At 36.1% G+C, this 25364-nt stretch overlaps 3 protein-coding genes and 2 long non-coding RNA genes across 8 annotated transcripts in view; 3 read left to right on the top strand and 2 right to left on the bottom strand.

Moving 5' to 3' along the window:
* The window catches only part of LOC139995422 (roundabout homolog 2), a 28392-nt gene extending 24553 nt beyond the window's left edge, over positions 1-3839 (bottom strand). Inside the window, exon 1 of the mRNA XM_072018870.1 lies at positions 2469-3839. Coding sequence (XP_071874971.1) covers positions 2469-2529 — 61 coding nt within the window. The 5' untranslated portion in view covers positions 2530-3839. The remainder of the gene's footprint in view (positions 1-2468) is intronic.
* Positions 3840-7869: 4030 nt separating this feature from the next.
* LOC139995698 (G-protein coupled receptor Mth2) lies at positions 7870-8615 on the top strand (the record flags this gene model as incomplete). The annotated part of the gene is given in 3 exon segments (XM_072019399.1): positions 7870-7985; positions 7987-8020; positions 8022-8615. Coding segments are annotated over 3 exon segments (633 nt in total), but the record flags the coding sequence as incomplete, so codon positions are not given.
* Positions 8616-9491: 876 nt separating this feature from the next.
* Cpr5 (cuticular protein 5) lies at positions 9492-13210 on the top strand. 2 transcript variants are annotated; one of them, XM_072018906.1, is made up of 4 exons: positions 9492-10740; positions 11079-11274; positions 11588-11859; positions 12005-13210. In XM_072018906.1, exons 1-4 carry the CDS (start codon positions 10639-10641, stop codon positions 12203-12205), a joined length of 771 nt encoding a protein of 256 aa, XP_071875007.1. In that variant the 5' UTR covers positions 9492-10638; the 3' UTR covers positions 12206-13210. The 2 variants fall into 2 exon arrangements, with proteins under 2 accessions (XP_071875007.1, XP_071875006.1); XM_072018905.1 differs by lacking the exon at positions 9492-10740 and having other exon boundaries at positions 10820-11274.
* A 1812-nt stretch (positions 13211-15022) lies between these two features.
* On the top strand, positions 15023-17036 carry LOC139995503 (uncharacterized). 3 transcript variants are annotated; one of them, XR_011801986.1, is made up of 3 exons: positions 15135-15546; positions 15620-16857; positions 16923-17022. It is a non-coding gene; the product is annotated as an uncharacterized lncRNA (long non-coding RNA). The 3 variants fall into 3 exon arrangements; XR_011801985.1 differs by having other exon boundaries at positions 15136-15546; positions 16919-17036; XR_011801984.1 differs by lacking the exon at positions 16923-17022 and having other exon boundaries at positions 15023-15546; positions 15620-16271.
* Positions 17037-17501: 465 nt separating this feature from the next.
* LOC139995504 (uncharacterized) lies at positions 17502-23466 on the bottom strand. The gene is made up of 2 exons (XR_011801987.1): positions 23387-23466; positions 17502-18018 (listed from the first exon to the last, which is right to left on the bottom strand). It is a non-coding gene; the product is annotated as an uncharacterized lncRNA (long non-coding RNA).
* Positions 23467-25364: the final 1898 nt, after the last annotated feature.

Here is a 25364-nt window from a genome sequence, read left to right as displayed (position 1 = left end):
AATTAAATGAATTTACCCTTTTAATCGAAAATGATTTCTTATTATTTCGAACAATTTTTACGTAATCTTGTAATCGATCTTATTAGGTTATACACAGATCTGTATGGTTTTCTTTATACTGTAGGTATGCTTTAACTTAGTCAACAGATATTATAAATGTAGATGGTGTATTGGTTATTCGTAAGATTCGCAGACAGCCAGATGGACAGATTCGCTACGTACGAATCGCTGGTGGTTCGTTTCTATCCTGTGAAGTGTCGCGCATAACCTAATAGTTTCGTTTCACATCGGTGATACTCGGCTACCTTCGTCAGACTTTCCATCCACAAAAATAGACCAGCCAATGTCTATCATCCAATACCGTGTCTTTTTACTAGAGCGTAATCAACGCAAAATCATTCCTAAGCTGTATTGTCTGTTGGTGATTTACAATTTCATGCATTATCGAGAACAGTATTAAGCGAAATAAATCTTTGTATCGTATTTCGTCTTTTCATCGCTCATTATCGTTCGTTATCGTTATTATGCATCAACTTATAATAGAGAGAACAATATCACCGATTCGCAGAAACAAGCAATATTTATTTAATATTTATTTATTTTATGATATGTTACTGAAATGTTAATTATTAAAGAAAAGGAAATATTATACCCGTATTTGGATATCAATTTCTTTCTTGCAAGTTTGCAAATTCTCTTTAACAACTTAGATCGAGATCAAATTAATTAGGAAAAACAATATTTGTAAATACAGTATCACGTATACGTATATCTATGCAGATACATATACATTTAACACGTTAAAGTAATTTTACGATACATTTCGATATTAAAGGCTTTTGCATTTTCATTTGAAAGAGAAAGTGTTTTATATCACAAATATAATTTTACATATATATATATCAGTTTAAAATTTCTCAATGAAATCGATAGCGTTATTCTTTACGGAGAATAAAAGTTCTCCCATTGAAAAAGTAACTTCCTAATTCCACCGTAGAGGCGAAGGAAGGTGGAAGGACATAGAAACTAAGGAATATTGTTAAAGAACGTTTTGAATATGACCTTCTTCGAATTTGTCTTCTATATACATTAATTCCACATATGTAGCGTATATCTAATGTAATAATAATTTTTCTCAAGACGATTATGTCAAACTATTTATTTCGTGTTTAAAATGTATATAATGCATATAAAACTTTATTATCACTATGGCGTTGCACTACTTACAATTAGTATAATAATAATTTTGTATTCATTTTTACAGTAGATATTTCATTGATCAATTTTTTACTGTTTCGATACGTTTATAAATTAAATTCGCTTGCATGATTACACAAGCTCGAGATCAAATCTATCTATGCATGTATAATATAATCACGTTCTGATTGTTCTTTGAGTTTGCAAAGGAAACAAAAGATATTTATTTCCGCACTTGTAATCATCATATACTACATACACATATACGTGTACATATACATATTAGACAGAATACTGAGACTTTTATCGACAAAAGCTGTATATGGAATCGTATTACAGGCATTGATTTATGGGTATTCTACCATACAATCTATATGTCGTTGCCTTTATTTAGACATCAATTTCGCTAATTTTGAATTATAACATAATAGATTGCGTTCCGTTTTATTTCAAACGGAAGCTGTATAACGACTTAAAAAAGTAATTGAATTAGTTGTACAGAAATCATAATTATTTACTCTTTGTCATTGATCATGCTCGAATAATTTCTGTTACATATCTGTTAAAAGCAACCATTTTCAAACACGTGATTCCTCGTTGTCAGTGATATATTATCACCCCAATTTCACTTGACTTTTGTTTTTAACGTCGATTCAATGAGACCAACTTCACAAGAACAAAAGATTTATCTTCAAGGAACATTACCATTTGTGTCAGTCTCTTTTCTCATTTGTTATCGCACGTCTGAGAACAAGAGGTCGTAAAAGAAGAAATATGTATCTCTGCTTGAACTCCTTTTTATTAAACTATAAACTTAACGGTTCGTTGTATTAAATTAAACAAAAAATTTCCAATTTATTGTGATTGGTATTACGGTATTACTGGTAATTGGTATTATGACGTAGAAGAGTGAAAAAACTATTTTCTAAAATTATTCATTTCATTATGACAATGGTTAGGCGTCAAGAAATAATGACGATGACGATGACGGTGATGGTAAATAATTCACTATATTTTCTTTCCTCTTACGCTAGTTAAATTTACATACGAGATGTAGATGTGAATGCCTGGCATTGTGTTAAAAAGCAAAAAAAGATATAAATCTCCGAAATGTACATAGAGTACATAGAGAACAGGGGGGGGGAGAGAGAGAGAGAGAGAGAGAGAGTGTGTGAGTGTGTGTGTGTGTGTGTGTGTGTGTGTACGAGGAACGTCAAAGAAAAGTTAACAGATTTAGGAATAGAGAGATTTAGAAAGGAAGGGAGACTTACCATGTACCATAAGGGCGAAAATTGCTGTCGCGAACAAGTTTCTTAGCCACTCGTTGCGCATTTTTCTTTCGGATATCCAAAGATTCTGAAGAAGGTCGTGAATGACGAACGAGACCCTTTACAATCGTTGTAACTTGATGTTAATACATGTTGATGAAAATTCAATGGAAAATTACAGATGTATCCGAAAACCGGATAAATAGAATCAAAGGCCAGAAGGAACACACGCACGATGTCGACGAGGTTAAACCGGTAAGAGCGGCCACTCGCGAGAGGATTCTCCTTTCGAGTTTAGAGCACAAAGTAGCTTTCCAGGCGAGAGGCGTATCTTTCGGCGTGACACTCGCGCGCGCCTCATTTCCATGCCATTACACGTTACCACAAAATACGCGTACGTACGAACGTCCATACGTACGAACAACGCACACCCACACCCACATTATATTCGATACCCACCTACGCACACGCACTAACTATATCCCCATGTATTTGTATACCAGCTACGTATACATGTGTCACTCATCTATATTCACCAATATGCATACTATGTTTGCAGTAGCGTCAAGTAATGTTATGTTACGTTAAACCACTAACCGTCGGTCGATCACCGGCAGCCCCATTCTTATCGAACAAAACCGACAATTGCTTTCATGCGATGAACTTCTGACATCGCCGGAGCTCGCGCGCGCGCGCGCGCATGCACACGCACAGGCGCATACACGTATATATTAGAAATAACGCACATACGTGTTCGTAACACACGTTATACACGAAATACGTAAAGGAAAAGGAAATCACGACCAATGCACTCGATGTCACGTTTTTTCTAGCACACTTTCATTCTCTTCCGAAGGAAGGGAAGGAGGGAGGAGAGATGGGAAACAAGGGGAAAGAGATGGGAGAGAGAGAGAGAGAGAGAGAGAGAAAGAGGGAGAGAGAAAGAACTATTCTAATTCTTTGATCGATCCAAAACCGCGCGTCCTCATTGCCACTTATAAACGTACAATCACTGATTCGATGCGTTTCGTATTAGGTATCCATTTATTCGGTCTTCTACTCTCTAAGGTTAGCATACGATCGATTGGTTCCGTATTTTCGAAGAACGGCGTTCCTTTCAAAATCGATCGCTTCGTGACCGACTGTCAAGCTACGCTCCGTTTCTCTGTTCCTTGAACAATTATTCTCACTTGTAATTATATTTGCCATCTTTCGACAAAAGAATTAGCGTTGTTTATCGAAAGAAGTATGAAAATTGTGCGCACAATTATAATAATATATAAAAATTCAATCAATTTTAGGATAACGACAATTTACGAACAACTACAGTCGACTCACCGCGACGATCGAGTCACGACTGAGGGCGCAGCAATTCTTTTCGTGTACCACGCGGCACTTCGGCTGCTTTCGAGTATCCTCGTTCGTTCTCGTAACCTCTTTGGTTCTCGCCGTTCTCGGCCCTTGGTTCTCATCGTCAGTTGACGCTTCTCAGCAACAAAACATGTACCACGCACGTATACAAGTACGTACGTACATCCTTACACACATATGTAACTATGTACTTCAATGTTTCTGCTCGGAATCTTATTATAGTAATCGATATAAGTAACAAACTTTTCTGGCTTGGTTGTAGTAGCTAACCATTAATTTCTTCCTAACTATCCTATTTACCGAAATTATGGGTGTGACAGTGTGTGACCAAGAAACTATCCAAATAACGTTATTAATAATTTCTACGTAAATAACTGTAAATGATTGTAAAAATTTCACGTTTCATATGTTTAACGCTTCTCTTCATATATAACACGTAGATATGATTATCAAGTTTTAATCAAATTTTATTTATATAAATGAATGTGGTCGACTACGTCGTATATCTACTATTACATGTGACCATAACCTTTTTCATCGTTATATAATTGTTTAGTTCATCTATATGTTGTGCAACATGCGATAAGCCTTGATAAATAAGATAAACCTTCGCGATAATTGTATGTTGCGTACCCAGCATGACATGTACATGGCAGATGCGCTCGCGCGCTCATACGCACCATGCACAGTGCACAATACTGCACAGTCAACAACATACATCCGCTGCCTGCATACCTAGAGCTTTATTTTTATGTAATTACACATAAACGAAAATTTGTTGTTACGCAATCGAGCACTGTGATAGAGTTACGGGTTAGTCGTAGAATGACGACACGTAGAAATTGTAAGTAATGTAAGAAACGATGGTCATAAATTTCGGTCAGACTGATCAAAGATCGAGTCTGTTTAGATATAACGGCAATGAGGCAACGCGACTATATATAAGATTTTCAATGTCAAAGAACAGTTGTAACCAAAGTAGAAAGTTGCAATTGTAACAAATGTTACAGAAAATAATAATTTATAACGAACGGTTAATGATCGAGAAATGCTAATCAACGGCGTAATTCCAAGTAAGTATGTAGTCGTCGATGCCGGAAACTCACTGACTGGTCAGTACTCATTGAACGCTAACAGCAATCGCAAGTTTCCCTTCCCTAGGTAAATAACCGGAAATTTCACAAAAGTATATTGTGTGCCAACTATCGTTGTTAGCAATTCAATTAACTTGCAAATAGTTGAAATCGATATTCACAACAAGACATACGTAGAATCGAATCGACACTGAACGAGTTAGAAACGTAATAGGAACAGACAAATTAATAACGTATAAAGTAGTTTTTCAACAACTTGACGATTATTTTGATTTAATTATACTTGTAACACAGAGATGTCGAAAAATAATGCATACAAAACGACGAGCTGCGCAATGTAAAGCAATGTTTTTTCTAGAACGATTAACGATCGATTTGGTAGGTTATCTAAAAGATTCGATTTGTAAATGTATTCTTATAGATAGACGATATCTTATAGATAGCAGATGCTTCCGGATATAGCAACGGCTCAAATAAAATTCTTTTCGATAAAAAAAGGCAAAATATAAAATAAACAAAAGTTAATCGACAATTATGTTATACGTTATCTATAGTTTGCAGGATGCACGCATTGCTCGTCATGACTTGAAATTTCAGTATCATCCACTTGAACGGCTGTTAATGCTTGACATTCGTTTTCAAACGTGAATCGTTGTTGAGTATGCAGAAAGTACTCTAGAAGATCTACAACTATCTGATGACGTGGTCTATTGAAAAAATCACCTATATTTTCATGAACATTCATCGGGCATCGTGAGTGCAATACGTATCTGCATATGTATAGAAAATAACTTGCAATGTTGAGACGAAGCTGTTGCATCTTCTAATATGTGTATATATTTTTATGGTTTTGCGTAAAAGTGACAAAAATGGGAAGAAATTAGTTTACCTAAGTAAAATCGAAACGAATCCTTTGATTTCTGGATGTGTTCTCAAATAAATTTCATTTTTCTTTCTCTCGATACATTTCCTTGAATTTAAATTGCATTTCTGACGTCTGTTAAGAGCTCCAATATCATAATTTAGCGTACCATGAGCCGGATCTTTTGGATGGAAGGCATGAATATTTCTCGGCAACCGATCCATAAAACGTACTTATCACTAAACAGAAGACAATATTTAGGCTTAGGCTGCTCCGGTACTGGAAGGTGCGAGAAAACGTTTTAATTTTAAAAAGAGAAATCCGACGATTAACATGTCCCTTATTATGCGTCCAATTAGTTGCTATGCAACGAATCAAACAAACCTTTCGTCTACATAGAATTATACGATTCCTATTGCCTGTATCGCAAGATCGAAAGAGGATACCGATGTAGCGAGACGGATCACTGATGTGACGGACACAATGATAAAGGAGGATCATGTGTTATGATCAAACTATTAAAAGTTAATCAAGCAAAATACAGAGGTAAGTATTTTGTTATATATGATATCTATATGTACAATCAATATATATATATATGGTTGCGTTGGAGTATACGTATTACGTATGCCAATTAAAAGGTACAAATATTGGGTTGGTAAATAAGCGATTGCGAATTTTGTCAATAGGTGGTATTAGTTGCCAATCCAATACGATGAAACTTTTGTCGGAGCACTGAAACGTAGACGTGTACCTGTTATCACATGTTATCGCTACAAGTTGAAACCATTTCAGCCACTACTTCCGGTGAAATTCTTTATAGAAATTTTTCTTTGTTTCTTCACCGGTTTCGTATACATATATTATATATGTATACATGTATAAGTACGATGTAGCTAATAGCGGTCATGTCCATGCATGGTACAGGAAGAGGTTTTCCTTTGTTGGGGAATTCCAGTGAGCGAGAAATGATTACGTAACGATTCTGGATATGTTGTATTAATTTATCTTCGATCGATCGCTTTCCTAATTTTATTATTACGTTACGTCTATTGTCGAATTATATAATCGGTATATTATCGATCACATCCGAATCTAACGTGATCGCGTACTTCGTTTGTTCGTTGTTATTCGTAAATTCTTATCGATTTCGATGCATTCAAGTTAATTAGTTAGACGAGTAAATAAATTGTAATAGAATTGGTAATAAAATCGGACTAAAGCGTCTACTAAATAAGGACTTTTTCATTTTCGAAAAGGCATCTCTCGACGTAAATGATTTAGATCAAATTACGACTTTTAAGTAATGACTTACGTTTGAAAGTCATAAAATGTATCGAACAACTTGTGTGTGTGTGTGTATGACTTAAAAGCAACACGACTTATGAGCAACGCACAAAACGCTAAAATAACGAATTCTCGATTTTCTGGGAAACAAATAATTGTCGTGATACACTGGAGAGAGAGAGAGAAAGACGAATAGCTAAACCGGAAGATCGGGAAACGATAAACGGGGATAGACGATCTAAATAGAGTGAGGAAACTCGTCTAACATATAACGACTGACAGAGAATTGTCATGAAAAGTGGAAAGGAAGGAAAATGAGAAAGAAGATCTCGGTTACTAGTGCGCGTTTGCCTAGCACAGAGACATTCGAAATTATGCCATAAACTCGGTAGAAATAATCACTATCTCGTAGATATACATAAACATCGAATTAGATTTGAAATTTGATCAACTACGCATGTTTATGACAGGGGTCGCGATAACGTTGCTTTATATCGCTCGTGTGTTGGTGCACTGTACTCGTCAAGATAATAATGCGGTATCGAACGGTGCGTTTATACGAAAATGTTGCTTCGATAACGTCGATGGCATCGACGATCATCAAAGTCGTTGTAATTTCAAAAATACGTTGACGATAACTCTACACGGTATGCTTGGTAACGGTAACGTATCTGGCACGCGACCTGTTGTATGGCTTGTATCGAAAGTAAGTATCATGCGATAAACAATACACGCATTTTCATTCTTACGCTTTGTAACAACTCGTGGAGTGCGTGCAAACTCTTACTAACTCTTGAATGGAATTTTGATCGCCATTGGCACGTGCGTGCTGTCTCGTGTTTCCATACATCCTAATGTTTATATCATTCTGGCTTTGGTACTGATGCTTCTTACTATATCCTCAGCCTTTTATTACGCGATTTCGTTTAACATTACCGACTAGAAATGAATCAGCAGCGAGAAAGAAAGAAATTTTTAACGTACGCCAGTTGAACCTGGGGAAGTTCGTTACTACCAACAATTTTAGCTTGTGTCGTAGAATTGACTCCGTTATGTCCAAAATCGTCTCTTGTCAGACCAAATTTCAATGAAAAGGATGGTACAAACTTGACTGTAATTCTTTATATCAATACATTTTTGGCTATAACTTGTCTCGCGAACACCATTCTATTTTGCTATACATCCTACAGAATGATCTTAATACAAAAATCAACAGCACTCGCGGACAACAACACGTACAGAATTAATACGGCTGAAAAACGATACTTTCTTCTTCTTAGGCTGTATCTTTTGATGGACGCACCCAGAGTGACCAACGTTTTTACTGCCGCTGCTTTTACCGACTTATGGCTATTAAAATTCTCACGATTGATTCAACCGATTCTCATGTTGTTAGCCGTTTTACCGCCGCGGACGATATCGTAGGTTTTCCTGTACTTTAAGTCGAATCGAAGATTCCCTAATAAACGATCGAAATCATTGTCCTTTCTCTTTGCCGTCCCTTTCTTCGATAGCAGTACACTAATAAATTATAATTACGAGGCAATAATTGTTATTGAATGAAATTATAATTCAAGCATATAAAGCAATGTATAACGTATAACGTCTCATGTTTTACATAATATCCCATTTTCTGTTCTTTCTTCCTTTTTCATTCCTTCCCCTAATCTATATTTTAATACCGGTCTTTAATTTACCGCGTTGGTGTTTTTTTAAAGTTTGCCTGCTTTTGCCGTTTGCCTGCTCTCCGCATAACGATCAAAGATTCGTAAGAACATTTTGCGAAATAAGAATGCATAGCAGATGGTGATCCAATTACAAATTGTGTAGCAAACAATATACTTTTATATAATTGGAAAACTTATCACACCGTTACGATTAAACGTTATTAAACCGTAGGGTTGATCATTGCGATTCCTGAAATTGTGGATTGGCTTTTTCTTCTTTTTTTTTTTTTTTTTTTTCTTTTTTGATAGTGTATAACGAAGTAACGCCTTTCGAAGTATTTTCAACAAGTATAACATTCTATACTGTGTTCATAAATTTTATAGAATAACTTGCTCTATACTTTACTTGTAATTTCGTGCAAAACTTTAGTTTTAATTCAAACCATTGTTCGAAGCCATCGAATCGATGATGTGGCATGTTATATGAAAATGGTAAGAGAATCAGAGGGCCTTCAGAATGTGGCTGAATGTAAGTAAAACGAAGTAGCTGATGCTCTTTTATACCCACATCTACCAGAGAAAATCCCTACTTCTGATCGACCAAAAAATAGTTTATCGCTCTTGAACCACTCTGTTGGTAATCAAAGGAACGTGTTACCACAAACGAGGATCTATATTTCGTCGGTGGCATGTTATTTGCACTCGTTCAAATGCACGTATAACACATGACTACGTGTGTGAGCTATGCAACGTGTATCGAACTATTATTGGTCGTACTTGTATACTGTACTTATACATATTATAGACGAATAAATATATACGTATCAGATTAGATCGAGATAGATGCTATACAGTTACGCAAATTGAGAGCTCGATGTCACGCGGCTCCTTGAAGCACTCCTAGAGTTACGTGACCCATATGAACGAAACGCGTGAGCAGTATACTGTCTACGCGATCCATCTCCCCTGCGATCACCGCTTACCACGACTCCAAGATTTCGTAGCTCAATGTCGCAACGATACCAATTATTAGCTCACATTAGTATCAACTAACCAGTGATCTTGTGCTTACAAAGTATACCGAATGTATTGTATTTCTTCTTCGGCAATCTAGTTATTCAGTCATCTTACCATAATTAGGACAATATAATCTGATATTTTATCAGAAACTATAATTCTCATCGTCTTCTAATCGATGCTCAACGGCTCGATTAATATCAAATATCGTAATTATTTGATCAAATTCAAATTACATCACAAGTTACCATCCACACGCCGTTGACGTAGGTGTAGAGACATATTGCAGGTACAAAAATTGATTTTTTCAAATAGGAAGGAACGAATAACGATATCGAATATGGTAATTCCTATTAATAATTTTTATGAAATTCATTATGTCATAAGATCATAAGGTAAGGTCCACGTACAACTGATCCATGAATATTTGCGAAATTTACTCTTTTAAAATAAGAAAGACTGCATAATATATACATACGTGATAATAATTACGGTCAATGCATAACAATGGTTCAAGAAAACTTTCAGGCTTCCAATAACCACACTCGTACTATGTAAGCACTTGTGTCTACACATATCGAAATAAAAATTGATTTTAAATGAAATGTCGCATAAGTGATTCAATCGTGCTTCCTTGCGAGCGTCGAAGCATTTTGTAAAACAAGTTTTAATATAGAAAAATAAATTGAAACAGACAGAGTGAACGAGTTGATCGTAAACGTTTAATTAGATGTTTGATTAAGAAGTTCATAGGTAACAGCAACTTTACTCTCAACTATGACAAAGACAACTTGATCTATTACATTCACCGAAGAGTAAGTTCGACGCAGTGGGGTAAAGTGCCTGCGAAGAAAAGTCGAGGGCGGGGTCTACCGATGGCAAAGAGTATAAAATCCTCGCTAGCGAAAAGCTACGGTATCCAGTTATTACAGAGGTCTCAGAACGTCGTTGTCTTTTTCATCATCATGGATTGTAAGGTAATCATTTGTTTTCGCGTTCTTTCTGTCGTTTTCTGTTTCTTTATATATGTACACTATACACATATACGATATATGTAGATAAAAATTTTGCATTTTAGTCTTGTTTCTCATTCAGATTTCAGTTTATCTCTTGGAGACGTGCGCGCGTTTACGACAAACAAAGACTATATATTATTGTTCCTTATAGAACTATCGCGTGAACGCTTCCATAATGAAATATGTTACATCGGTATCGCGATACACGCATCGCCTCTGGTGAAAAAGATCTTAGACATCATACAGATTTGTGTATACATGCAAGAACATTGTTTGATCAATTTGTTTTTCATATACAGATCATTGGATACTTGGCTACGGTCCTAACTGTCGTTCATGCGGGAATAATCGGGCCGAGCGCAGGAATAATTGCTCCCACTGGGGCCACTGTGGCAGCAGCACTTCCACAAGCTACGGCTGCTGTCGTCAGAACCGAAAATTTCGATCCAAATCCGCAATATAGCTTCAGTTACAGCGTAGCCGATGGTCTTACGGGTATTTATTTGCCTTATCGTGAAAGCTGATTCGAAGTTACCCGTTAGATACCATGTCAAATATATAAAATATCGAAAAAGATAAACAACGAAAAGGAAATAGGATATAATAATCTTGAAAATTTTGTTTTCTTCTTTGTTCGCGAATTAGCTCAATAGAGAATAGGAGATTTTGTAAAAGAGATCTCGATACTGTATCGTTGTAGACATAAATGAGAAAATGAGAAAAGCAAAGTAGTAAGGATACGCTAGTATCTTGTTAATAAATTGATAATAAATTAAACAATAAATTAAATTAATAAAATTTATAAAAGGTGACAACAAAGCGCAAGAGGAAACCCGTAATGGCGATGTGGTTCAAGGTAGTTATAGCTTAATAGAGCCAGATGGTTCGCGTCGAGTGGTCTCGTATGCTGCCGATCCTGTCAACGGTTTCAACGCTGTTGTTCAAAAAGATCCTAGCATCACGGTCAAGACAGCGGTCGCTGCAGCCCCAGCCGCACGGCCTGTTGTCGCATCTCCCTTGCTGGCACGACCAACATCGGTTATCGCTGCAGCCGCACCCGCTATAGCCGTTCGTCCACAGGTTCGTACCGTGCAATCTCTTTTTTTCCTTTAACCTGAACCCCTGCCTACTTACGTTAAATTCAGTGTTGTACTCTCTTCTACACTGCCCTATATTATACCGATTATACGATTCGTTAAGTTAAGATTATGTGTTTATTTTGCAGGCTACGCTGTTAGGTGCCCCCATATTGAGACAACCGTTGTTAGCAGGGCCGACGGTAGCTGCCACAAACGTACTCACCGCGAACGCGGGTTTATTAGGTCTTGGCGTAGGTCTTGGTCTAAGACCAGGAGGTTCTCTCTACGGTACGCAGTCGCTTCTTGCGGGTGCTTATGGTACCGGAGGCATCGTTAAAGTTCATTAAACACCGCAACGGGATGCAACGCAACTCGGCTCGGCTCGATTCGATTCGACATGACATTTTATCTCCTTCTCCTCAGTTTTGCTTCACTTTGCTCGAATGCGAATTCTGAAAATTTTTTGCTTTGAAAACGTTGGATATCTGACCACGTGTACTTGAAAATGTTACTGATGGCATGCAGCGACCTTGATGCATTTCTATTTGTCATCTCCACTCGTTGTTCTCCATCGTTTCTTTTCTTTTTCCTTATTATCAATTACTGGCAAACATATCCCAAATTTATAGTATTTACAAAATCCATATCTTGCTGTTTTACGCCGAAGATAAAATCTTATTTAAGGGTATCGGTCTAATGATTTAGAATTTTCATTCCAACATCTTTATCACTATAACGATATAGAAATAGCTACTATACGGTTAATCTGCCATCCTGCATTTATGACGAACGGTCTTCTTCTTTTATTTTCTTTTCTTTTCTTTTCTTTTCTTTTCTTTCTTGGTTCCGTTCAAGATTTCATAACCAAGTCATTAAATACTTGTAGTGATTTTTATGGAATACTTTGACTTGTTTAAAGAGCAAAGTCGAAAGGATAGAAATATTTATTTACATGCATTCTATGACACGAGCAGACAGATCACGAGCCTCGTTGACGAAAGAAAGGAACTGAGTGGAATACGAGGCAAATCTTTGTATTTTTTACTATAACTATTAATCGTCTATAACTTATAAATCTCCAAAGATAAAAAGTGTATACTAGATAATTAGATTCCAAGATTTAGACATAATTAAAACGGCGTTTGCGTTTCTATCCAAGTGAAGTCCTTCCGTTTTAAAGACATACCGTTACTGGATACAATATCGCATACAAAATAAATATATTATTTAGCAAACGAGCAGTATGGTTTAAATTTATAATAACCTTACGAAGCCTTGCGAGAGATTGGTTTTGGAATCATTTCAAGTGAGTTTGATAAGCAATAGAAAAAGGAAAAAGAAAAAAAAAAAAATAAAATTGTATATCGTACTGTCATATGTACTTCAAAATTATGAATAAATATTTCTACAACTCGATAGCGGCTCTTTGGAAGTATTGCGAGCAAAATTTAAACATCGCAAAGCATCTCATACAGCACCACTGTTTTCGACATATTGCATTGGCGCGAGAACTACAACGTTATTAGCGTCATATATAAACGAATGTAAGGAAATTACAGCAAAAGCAAGTTTTTTGTCAATATATCTACATACGATGTACATGAAAACAAGTAATAGTAATTAATAAATATTAATAAAAAAATAGTAATAAGTAATAGGGAGCAGGGAAGGAACATCTTGTTTTTCATTATAGAAAAGGCTCTAAATTATTTCAGTTAATCTACTTTAATGGATATATAAATGAATCAGCTTCTATTTTATTTTGTTTCTCTATAATTTTCACTATAATTTTCGAATTCTTGTTTTAACTGATCGCAAGTCATTGTTTCCTTTCATAAACGATACTCTAAGCGATCTTTATCTTCTCCTCAGTTTTATTGAAAGTAGAGTTGTTCAATTACAACATATTTTTCAATAATATCGTCGCTCGGTCTTAGTCTCTGAGATATTGGCGAAAAATTGCCGGTACCATTACAGTGTAGTTTTGCCTACAGTTATGCGTCTGCGCCAGCGTATACATCAGTATTCGTTACCTTACTCTATCTTCTGTCTACAAACGGGGCTCGGGCGATCTGAAAGGCCCCGTATACAACTTGCATTTGCAAGGCTGCAAAGGATGTCTATTATAAATTATAATTCATTTAAAAACGAATATCATCAATGTATCGCGTTTGGGGGTTGGGTTTGCACTTTGAATCCGACGGCCGACGACGCTTATGTTAAGTAATAACAAATTAATTATAAATATAGTAGACGAGGGAATAATTGATATTTGTATATTGAACTTGTAGAAAAGCTACTTCCTCTTCGATTTCAATGATCTTTGGGTATGTTAGACATTTCAAATATTGGATATTTTCAACAACTTTCCCCTGTATACGTGTGTAACCAGCGCTCAGCCCTAGTTCCCAAGATTTTCGCAGAAAAAAAAAGAAAAAAAAAAAAAGAAAGAAGGAAAATAGCCCGACCTACTATCGATACTACTTCAGTGAATTCTGTCTGTATGTTGCGTGGTGAATTCGTGTAGCGTGTAGCGCACGCGTCAGTATTTTGGTCATCTTACGGCAGCGGAAACGTAAACATAAAGGCCGCGCGTTGTCTTTCCTCGTCTATTCATACGATAACCTGTAGGAGATTAAATCTGCAATATCTTTTAAATTAATTATTTTTCGACCCAAGCTCGTACATTTTTCGAACGGTGTAGAAAAAAATATGCAGTACCATTGAACCAAATGATCCATTGGCATTGAAATCTCTTTAAAAAAGAACATAGCAAGAAATGGAAATATCTTATTAAGTTCCCGTCGTGAACTTTCATCCAAAACATTTTTTCGCATTTCTGATACTTGGAGAAATATTCGCGCGTGTACATTTAAAACTGACTGTATACTGTATTTGTGAAATTGGAAATTGAAGCATTGGGTTCTTAACGTTAATTTATGCTTTAATACATAAATGTATGCTGTAAAACAATAAATATATGTTTATTATTAATAAGAAAAGTATTACGAAAATTATTTATTTATCTACAATAATAGTAATAAGAGTAATTTAATGGTCTTATTTAAATGATAGGGTATGCGCGCTTTAAATTGCTGAATTTGTGCAGGATCTGCTGCCTTTCTGTGCTTCCTTTCTATGCTGCCTTTCTGCCGTCTGATTACGCTGTGTACAGTCTGTTACGTTCTGCTGCCAATCTGCACTCAAATGGTTATTAGTATAGGTATTAGGCTAATGTTTTAATGGAGAATGTGATAACGAATACAAAATAAGCGATATAGTTTATATTCTATGATTTTATATTCGCTATAATTTGTACCAAAGGGAACGAAAAACGAAGAAACAAGATGTAAATAGAAAGAAAAGAATTGCACATGAGTGGAATTAGATTAAGTAAGACGATACTAAAACTATATGTAATACAGAGAGATAAGACTGTGTTGATGCGATAGCGTAATAAGGCCAATACGCTAATTGGGTCTTTTATACATGTTAAGTTTATTCGAAAGTAATAGAACAAAAAATTATTGGACGGAGTGGTCGATCTGAACCCTACGTAGTTCATGACCAACATCTTCGTGTCCACGGTGGTTCGGCCGTCTGACGAACACGCATATTCCACGATTGTAGAGATTTACGTGGTCGGAGCTGTGTAAGATATTTTTGTATCTGGAAGTTTAACATAAAGGTATGTGTTGATCGTAGGTCGAAGTAAATATAACGAATGAAGGGTAATTCTAATTGGGTGATACGTGTTATAGGTTATACCGGTTTGTTCTCCTTATTATAAATTGCCGGCGAACATAGATGGTGCAGATGGAGAAGCGGACTCTAGCGAATAACGAGCAGCAGGAGGAGTAACAACAAGAAGAAGGAAAAGAGCGTTTAATCGCTGATAATGAGAAAATGTATTATCTCGTTGATTGCGTGCGAGCGTTGGAGAAAATGTGTGAAACGTAGGAAGGGCAGAAAGAAGTAGTTCGCGAATGTGTAAATAAGATGTGTAAATAAAAGCGTTTAGAAATGTAAAACGTTTTGCGCGAAGTAGGTAGCGATAAGAGCGTAAAAGTATAGAGTGAAAAAACGAGGTGTGTAATAAAGATATGTAAATAAAATAAACGCGTATCTAACTTGGGTGTGCGAAAAACTGGATCGGGAAAGGCAATAGCGATGTTGATTGAGCGTGAGAATTTGTCAAAACATGGGTTAATTTTGTTAGAAAATTGTAAAATATGTAAAATAATTGTAGACGTTAGAAGCGTGAAAGTTGAAAGAAGTGAGAAAATAAGGAAAAGAAAGTATAAAATGATATTAAGTAATACGTAAGGCAATATAATTTTCTGGGTGGCAAAAGAATGGACTTGTTTGAATTCTAGGAGATTGAAGAATAAATGAAGATACATTTAGGATATATGTGTGCGTTGTTTATTCGACCACTGACCATAAATTGTGAAAGTAGGCTTTAAAAAGATAAATGTAGATAAATGTAAAGTAAGCTTTAATAAGATAGAATAGCTTTTAAAGGTTAAGAATATGGTTGCGTTAAGAAAGGTGTAATTGTGAAATGTATGGGTAATAGAATAAAATACCATTACGAAAGGTAGTAATTATATCTGGAAATATATTAATAAGGAATAACATGATTGAAATCTTGTAATTATATGGATAATATATGGAAAGTGATTAACGTTAAATGACTTCCATTTAAAGGAATGAAAGATATTAGAAATAAAATGGAACGGTATTATTAAATGTAGTAATTATATAGAATTATAGGAAATATGGTGGTAATTATATCCTTGGTGTAGGCTTGGGTGAGAATTATAGTGCGTTACGGAGTCTGACAGGAAAGAAGAACGTTGGAAGAAGGTTTGGCAGAAGGGAATAGAAAGAAAGAAAATTGTTGAAAGGCGTAATGTTATTTGAGAAAGGAAAGTTGGCATAGAAATAAGAGAGAAATGTATAGGACTTGGTAAATTTAATAAGTCGTAAATGGGTGGTGAATGGAAAGGAGGGTAGAGAATAATAGGGTGTATCTAAAATATTTTTTTGATTAAAAGATAGAAGACAAAAGAGCGGTGATTGTGGATAAAATGGATTAAACATAAATGTAGGTTTAAGCAAGCAACACGTAAAGATCCCGGTTAGCTCCGCGGTAAGGTGTCGGACTCGTAACTTTTTGGTGACACGTTGGATTCTCAAAGCTGCGTGCGGAGCCCCGTTGTTGTTGCAGGGGGCTCGTTTCTTCACCCTGGGTTTTCACACCCCGGGGTGGTGTGTCCAAACCGATTTTGCTCCCGTAAGCAATTTTTGTTGTACATTTGGTAGGTATGGGAAGAAAGAGAAGAAGAGTACCGTGCCTGGTTGGGGTAGGCATGTCATGTAAATGAGTAAGGACACGAGCATTTATCGCACGATAGATTCAAATATAGAGGGAATTCTACCGAATATTACAATTACAAATTATAAACGTTATTAAATAAAATGATGTAAGTAATTAAATGAATAATTGACCTAAAACAACATATTAACATGATCTTATATTAGAAACAGAATTAGAGCAGAACTATCTGTGTGAAAATATTAGAATTACATGTATATTTAATGATTAACGTAATTGTTAAACAACGGTATATGCTTGGAACGAATTTGAGAAAGTTTATTGATCGATATAAAATATTCTGTCGAGTTGCAAAAATTAACAATGTTGTAAAATATCTGCAATTGTTACGAATCCAAATATTATATAAATTCTTCTCCCCCTGAAATAGGTGACTATAAGTTGACCACTGGCCAACTTCACGATTGGTCATTATAATCAATCTTTTGCGCGATTAATTCACACTCTAAAGAATTGTAGGAACTCCCTTAGAAACTGTGCCAAGTTCTTCGTGCACAAAAGATCGTAAATTAACTACGTTTAGCGAAAATCATGCGAAAATTGACGGAGTCACTCCGGGTCACGGGGATAATTGTTACTAACTGAATTATCGAAAATTCGATGAATTAGAAAAACACGTGTATGAACGATGCTGCCACCTATGGAAGACGGCTGGAATTGTGGGAATGTAACAAGGAGCATAAAATGTACGAGAAGATATCTCAACTCCTGTTAGACAAGGAGAGCTATATTGTGCGACAAGGACAGACGTACTTCTCCCTCTAATTTCACGACTATTCCTTAATTACTCTTTTCCCTAGCAAAAAGTCATGAATTTTCAGCATCATAAGACAAAGGCAGAACCTCTGGCAAGATTCACACACCGATTTCTACCGGAATTTCCCTTTAATTAAATTAGTTATGAACAATTATTTTAGAAAATGTCGTAGCTGTGGCTACCGCGGTACGTGTCTGCGATTTTTTTCTTTTTTTTTTTTTACAAATGCCAACTTTATGCAATATTAATTTGCTCTTTAAGGAACACCGTCACTCATGCTAAGGCTCTTGGAATCTCGCTATCTTATCGCTTTGTTTAGTCGGATTTCGTCTGTCACATTCCCCCCTCCTTAGATTGAACTTGGTCCCTCAAGTTTTCTTCAAAAGGCTTTTGTGGAATTGGATTTGGCTTGAAAATCACAGCTGATTCCTCTTCTTCTTCGAGATGGTATGAGTTGGTCGGAATATAGATGTCGGATGTTGCGACCGGGACGCTTGGTGGGAATTGTGGCTGTTGATTAAGATTTCATTTCGGCAGAAAAATACATTAATACATAAATCGTTACACAAATACTTTTTTTCTCTCTCTTTTTTTTTCGAATACAGAGTTTTTTTTCTGATAGTATGATATTTATTTGCGCGGATACTATTCTGGCAAAGAGAAGTGTCGACCTGGAAAGTAAGGTTTTAAACGATTACCGTGTATTTTTCTTATAATATTATCAATTAAGATTTCGTAATAAGGGGTTTTGATATAGTGGATTCTGTATGGTCCTAAGTCCATTCAGTATCTAATTTGTCTCTTTTGTGATCATTATGGATTAATACAAAATCTCCTTCTTTAAATACCGTTTGAGTTCGAACTATCTTTTTTTTCTGGTCTCGAAGGTATCGTTTTTTACTGTTTATTAGTGTTTTTCTCGCGATATCTAAATATTTATTTAATTGTTTTTGCCAGAGTGAAAACATATCATTGTAAGTTAAATTCGAAGTTTTCGCGATTGCTGATGGTAGGTTTGCGTCTCTACCGAACGTTAGTTTAAAAGGTGAAAATCCGGTACCTTCGTGCACGGCTGTGTTATAACCCAAACATATGAAGTTTAATATTTCATCCCATTCTTTATCATTATTATCATGCAGACTTGTACGGATTAAATCTTTTACTACGGCATGTGTTCTTTCTAGAGATCTATTTGATTGAGGGTGGAAGCTAGTGGTTTTAATGTGTTTAATCTTAAATGCCTCTTCGAAATTTATCACGAGTTCGCTAATGAAGTTTTGTCCCTGGTCTGTTAGAATTGTTTTGGGTGCAGAAAATATGTAAATGTAGTGTTCTAAGAGTGCATTTATTATGGATTCTGTCTGTTGTGTTTTTAGTGGTATTAGGATCAAGTATTTTGTCAGTTCGTCATGTATTGAGAGTATAAATTGATTTCCTTTCTTAGTTTTGGTCATAGGTCCTATGATGTCCATAGCAATTTTGTCGTTAGGTTGTAATGGTGTGTCAGATATTATTGGTTCTTCTTTTGGTCTAATCCGCGTTAATTTCTCCTTTTGACAAGCTTCATATCTCTTTATAAACTCTTCGACTTTATTTAGTAAATATGGAATTTTACATCGTTCTTTTATTCTTTGGTATGTCTTTTGGATCCCTAAATGTCCTATCGTACCGTTATGATTTTCCTGAATTATTTTCTCTATCTCTTCCTCGGTTAATTCTTGTATCGGGTCCCACGCGAAAGTGACAGGGTATCGGGTATCATTGAAATATAGAAGCATAAGCTTGATCTGGTTCTTTTCTAATTCTGCAAACGTATTGTCTCCTATACCTACTTTCTTGTTATTTCGTAATATGTTATCAATTTTCCGTAACCATACTGTCTCGTTGAACTCTCCTAATTCTGTTTTAGTTAATTGATAGAAAGATTGATCGTTAGGTTTTATTTCTAATCGTTTTGGGATATCCGATTTCTTTTTCCATTTTGTAAAATGTTGTAAGAAATCTAAGACTACCGTTTCTTCGGGGGTTTCTACTTTTTGAATCGCGTGAATTCTAGATAAGCTATCTGCGACTGGGTTTTCTTTGCCTTTAACGTATTCGATTGTGTATTCGTACTCTTCTAGCTTTAGTCTCGATCGCATTAATCTAGACGATGGGTCTTTGCAATTATTCAACCATTTCAAAGTTTGATGATCTGTTCTAATAATAAATTTTCGTCCTAACAAGTATTGTCGTGGTCGTTTCAATGCCCATACGATAGCTAATAATTCTTTTTCTGTAGTCGTATAATTTTTCTCTGGAGGGTTTAGCGTTCGAGAGATGTAACAGCACGGGTGTCCGTTTTGTGATAATACGGCTTCTAATTCTTCGTTACTAGCGTCTGTCGTTAATATGAATGTTTTAGAGAAATCTGGGTATGGCAGAACAGGTGCTTGACAAAGTTTTTGTTTGAGCGTATCGAAATTGTTTTGTTGTTTGTCCGTTCAGTGGAAGTTAGTGTCTTTTTTGTTTAGATCCGTCAGGGGTTTGGCTATTTTAGAGAAGTTACGTATAAATTTCCGGTAGTATCCCACGAGTCCTAAGAATGATTTGACTTCGGTAAGGTTTCTAGGAATTTTAAAATTTTCGACTGCTTCTATTTTCTTCGGATTAGGTTTTACTCCTTCCGATGTTACTATGTGTCCTAAATATTCGAGTTCTGGTTTTAGAAATTCACATTTATCCGATTGAATTTTTAGTCCTAATTCTCTTAGTCTTTGTAATACTATGGCTAAGTTTTCATTATGTTTTTGAATAGTGCTTCCAAATATGATAATGTCGTCTAAATATACAAAGCAATGTTTATTAATTAATCCGCGAAATGCTGTATCCATCATTCTTTGGAATGTTGCTAGCGCGTTTTTGAGTCCAAAAGGCATTCTGATAAATTGGAAATGTCCTTGCGGTGTTGAGAAAGCAGTGTATTTCTTTGAGTTTTCGTCCATAGGGATTTGATGAAAACCGGATAATAGGTCAAGTGATGAGAAGAATTTCGCGTCTCCTAGTTGGCTTAATATGTCTTCTATGTCGGGTAATGGATAGGCACTCATGCTAAGGCTCTTGGAATCTCGCTATCTTATCGCTTTGTTTAGTCGGATTTCGTCTGTGACATTTCATCTGTCACAAGCGCATGGTTGCCGCCCGGCCGCGAGTTCCAGAAACGTCGATTTCGGTCCGTTCTTTATTTTCACAAAGAAGTCGGCATACATGATCATCGGCGCGAGCGGTGGCGTGATCCGAGCGCGGTGGGGGTCGTCTCCCCGAGAGGACAAGGAATTTATCCTAGGGCAGTTAGTCTATTTTCAGAAATCATACCGCATACATCGTAAGCCCTGACGAATAAAATTGCGAATTTAACGAAAAATATCAAAAGTCAAGTTCTCGGTGCTCTACCCATCAAATCGATCAACCTTCGGATCGATCAATTATTGTACTTTCCGACACGACGAACTCAAACAATATCTGTCGACGCAACAAGTATTGTAGGCTGGTTAAATAAATAGATATAGATTATATAACTGTAGATTCCAGTTATATTTAAAACCAAACACCCCTATTATCCTATAAGAAATAAGGGGATCGGCCTGCTCGTGGTGTCGATTCGTTTAATCGTAACGGGAATTTACAACTCCCGTTGACGCGCTTCAACGCTATCGCGTCTCCCCGCGACTGGACGAAAATACAGGGACAAACAGTCTTTCTCTTAGCAGTCCCTAAACCTATCACCTCCGAAGATACGAGAAATCTGCTTTTCTCACGTACGATGCTTCCCGCTAGCGTCTTTCTTTCAAGGGCAGTTAGCATTCTTTTCCAACCACCAACACAAAAATGAGCCAATTAGCAACGGCGTCCATTTTCCTCACTTTCCGAATCAAGGCTTTCCTCAACGAATCCGATGATCTCACATCCTAAGAGACACCACAATACAGTTTTCCTTCGCGGCATCATCGTGACGGAAAGTCAGTCGTTACATATCGGTCCGAAGCAATAGTTGGTAGTTCGTAATAATTGAACAGAGTTCCACGGCATCTTAGGCAATCATCATCCGAGCTTATATCGCGCATCAAAACGCATCAATCAGAAATCGAATTTGTAATTGCGAATCGCGAACCGTTACGAATAATAATCGCGAACCACCAATATAACAATCGCGAGTTCTACACATCGTGTACACACAGAATATATTATAATAAATATCTATTGTTAAATATATCTGAGTGATTTTTCAGTACCTATCACGACCCAACCACCTCACAACCAATAATTAACAATATTTAAGCAACTAATTAATAACAATTCAACTATTAATTTATAGCAATGGAAACATTTGTTAACAACATTTAAAACATTAATTTATAACAATCAAACCATTCTTCAAGGAATCAATAAGTCTCTCGCTAATAGCCTAATAGATCGTTTGATAGATCTAACGAAGAAATACCTAATCGCGATTACAGCCAATTAATTCATATTATTCGCTACATAATTAATACCAGTATCACGATGCAGGCGGTATTGAAGAAAAAAAAGCCATTTTATGTTACAACTATACCGAGTAAATTTACTTGTTTAACTTAAGAGGAATTAAAAAGGTACCTGACTTTTAAGTAAGCATTAAATAAGAATTTTAAATATCGGACACACTGATGTAGGTGTTATTCAAGAAAAAAGAACATTTTCTTTTGTAATTAGCACGAGTAAATGAACCAATATCGATAATACAATATAATGTTTAATATGAATTTTATCTGCCTGATCATTTAATACCTTAACTTATTTCACAGTAACGTCATCGACTGCCGTTAGGCTTTTTTCCCCTTTTTGTTCAAACTAATTGATAGTCGAAAACTAGTGTGAAAGAAGTGTGAAATTAGTCTTAGCTTGTAGAAACTATTAAAATGATAAAAATGGATATCATATTAAATCGTTGAAGGCGCCAATTTACGATAAAAATTAAGAAATTGTTCAATTTGATTTTGTTATAATGGAAAAACCGTCTTTTGCTTTGTTAAAAGGTCGATACCGTTTGATTGACATTTCGACACTTTGTAAAGGTATATAAGGAACACGAAAGTCGCGCGCGAGCTCTTTTGCGCCTGAACTGCCGAAGAGTGAACGTCGAAGAAGGACTTAAATGTAGGGGAAATAAACAAAAAATATTAACAATAACATTGAACTAGTAATTTATAACGTCTAAACCGTTAATTTACAACACTTAAGCTATTAATTTATAACATTTAAGCTATTAATTTATAACATTTCAGCTATTAATTTAGAACATTTAAGCTATTAATTTACAACATTTAAGCTATTAATTTACAACATTTAAACTGTTATTTTATACATTTAAGCCATTAATTTCTAACATTTAAACTATTAATTTATAACATTTAAGCTATTAATTTATAACATTTAAAGTATTAATTTATAACATTTAAAGTATTAATTTATATCATCTAAGTCATTAATTTATAACATTTACGCCATTGATCTAAAACAATAACTCCATTAATTCTTAACAATTATACCAATAATTTATAACCATATCCTCCCATTAATTCAAAGTAATTATGCTTTTAATTTATAACAGTTGTACGATTAATTGGAAGCAACTCTGATTCATTGATTTAAATGAATACCATCAATTCGTTGTGAGTAAATTAATGATTTATTTTGTTTTATTTAATATTTACGAAATCTTTCAAGTCCCCTTAGTGCTATTGTATTTCTATATAGTATTATTTTTTAATTTTAAATTCTAAAGTATTTAATTTCTCATTTCACTGTTTCATATAAAACCAGTAGTAACGCAGAGTGTACCTATTTAGTGTCTGTGGATGGAATGTAATTTTCTATGTCTGCTCAAAACCAAGGATACAGCACCGTATTCATGAAATCAAGAAAGCAAGTGCAATTTATTCGAAGGCAGCGACAACTCACCATTCATCCATACGCACTACAATTGGTATCTTGCATGGTTTCGTTTCTTCGATGATAAGTTCAATATTCAAGTATGATTATGCAGATCCACATACTACAGCTATTTTAATTAATAAATTTCAATACACGCTACTTCTTTGTTATAAAAACTGTTTATGTAAATGGGACCCGAGCGTAGTTACCTCCTCGTGGTGGGTCCCGGTAATTGGTATCGTTTTCCAAATAATAATACACCAAGTACTATTTTGAATATTAGTATTATTATTTGAAAAACGATATCAAGCTAAAAACTACTTGAATATAGTCTGGTCTTGATCATCCAAAATAATTTTGGTGATCTAGACTGGACTAAGACCCCCCCGCGGGGGCAACGTTGGACACCGTGGGACACCGTGGGACATCGCGGGACCCCGTGGGACACCGTGGGATGCGTGCGTTTTAGCTTTAATTAATCATAAGATAGATACCTATGTTATGTGCATTGTAAGCTCATTTCGTACAAAGATACTTATCCATCTTGAAACGAAAAATATAAATCTCGTCTCTCTTGATGCCCTCGCTTACCACGTTGGAAAAATTGTTCCCGCGATTTATCGGTTCGCGATCGCTCAGTTCTTTCAAACTGCCGCGTGGCGTACTCGCTCGCGCGTATTCCGGGTACGTGCGGGTCAACGTGCACTGGACAACTCTTTGGATTCGCAGATCGCCCAAGAACACCTCTTGTCTTGGTGACTACTCGACGACTGCTCGTCGTTTGCCTCGAATCGCGGGCGTTGTCATCACGCTGGTGATACCTGTGAATCTGTCGACGATCGAGTCGCAGGTCTGCAATTCTGTCCGATTGGTACTTCGGTACTTGGACAGGGGACCTGCATTTAATGTCCTCCGTAATCCTGTTCGAACTCGCGGGGGTGGACCCCACTGTTCAGTTGGGGCCTTGCCTTTGTAATCCTGTTCAGCGGTCCCTTCCCGGGTTCAACTGTTCAGTTGGAGTGTGTTAAATTGCAGGCCCATTTGCTGGACACTGGTATCATCGGTAAGTGCCATCGACCGTGATAAGATCCAAACGACGTGACAGGAATCGAGCGAAGGTCAATGCTTGCGCTTCCACTGAATCTTAGGTTATCTGGTGCACGGGGGTACGACACGTAGGTTTGTTAGTTCTTTCGAGAGATCGTGATTACGTTCGTTCCGGGCGAACCGCGATTTTTCTTTCATCGCCTGGATTGTCGAGGCTCCTTTTCCATAGTAGCCTCATTTCTTTTCTTTCGTTCCAAGTTAGACAAATGTATCTTTGATACGGAATGTTGCCAATAGGGTTGCGAATTATTGTACGATGTTTGTACCGATCGATGTAATCGTTGTGTGT

The sequence above is a fragment of the Bombus fervidus genome, chromosome 16 (genome assembly GCF_041682495.2).
Source record: "Bombus fervidus isolate BK054 chromosome 16, iyBomFerv1, whole genome shotgun sequence".
Lineage (NCBI taxonomy): Eukaryota > Metazoa > Arthropoda > Insecta > Hymenoptera > Apidae > Bombus > Bombus fervidus.
The sequence above is the reverse complement of the archived record's forward strand: the minus strand, read 5'-3'. Positions and strand labels throughout refer to the sequence as shown.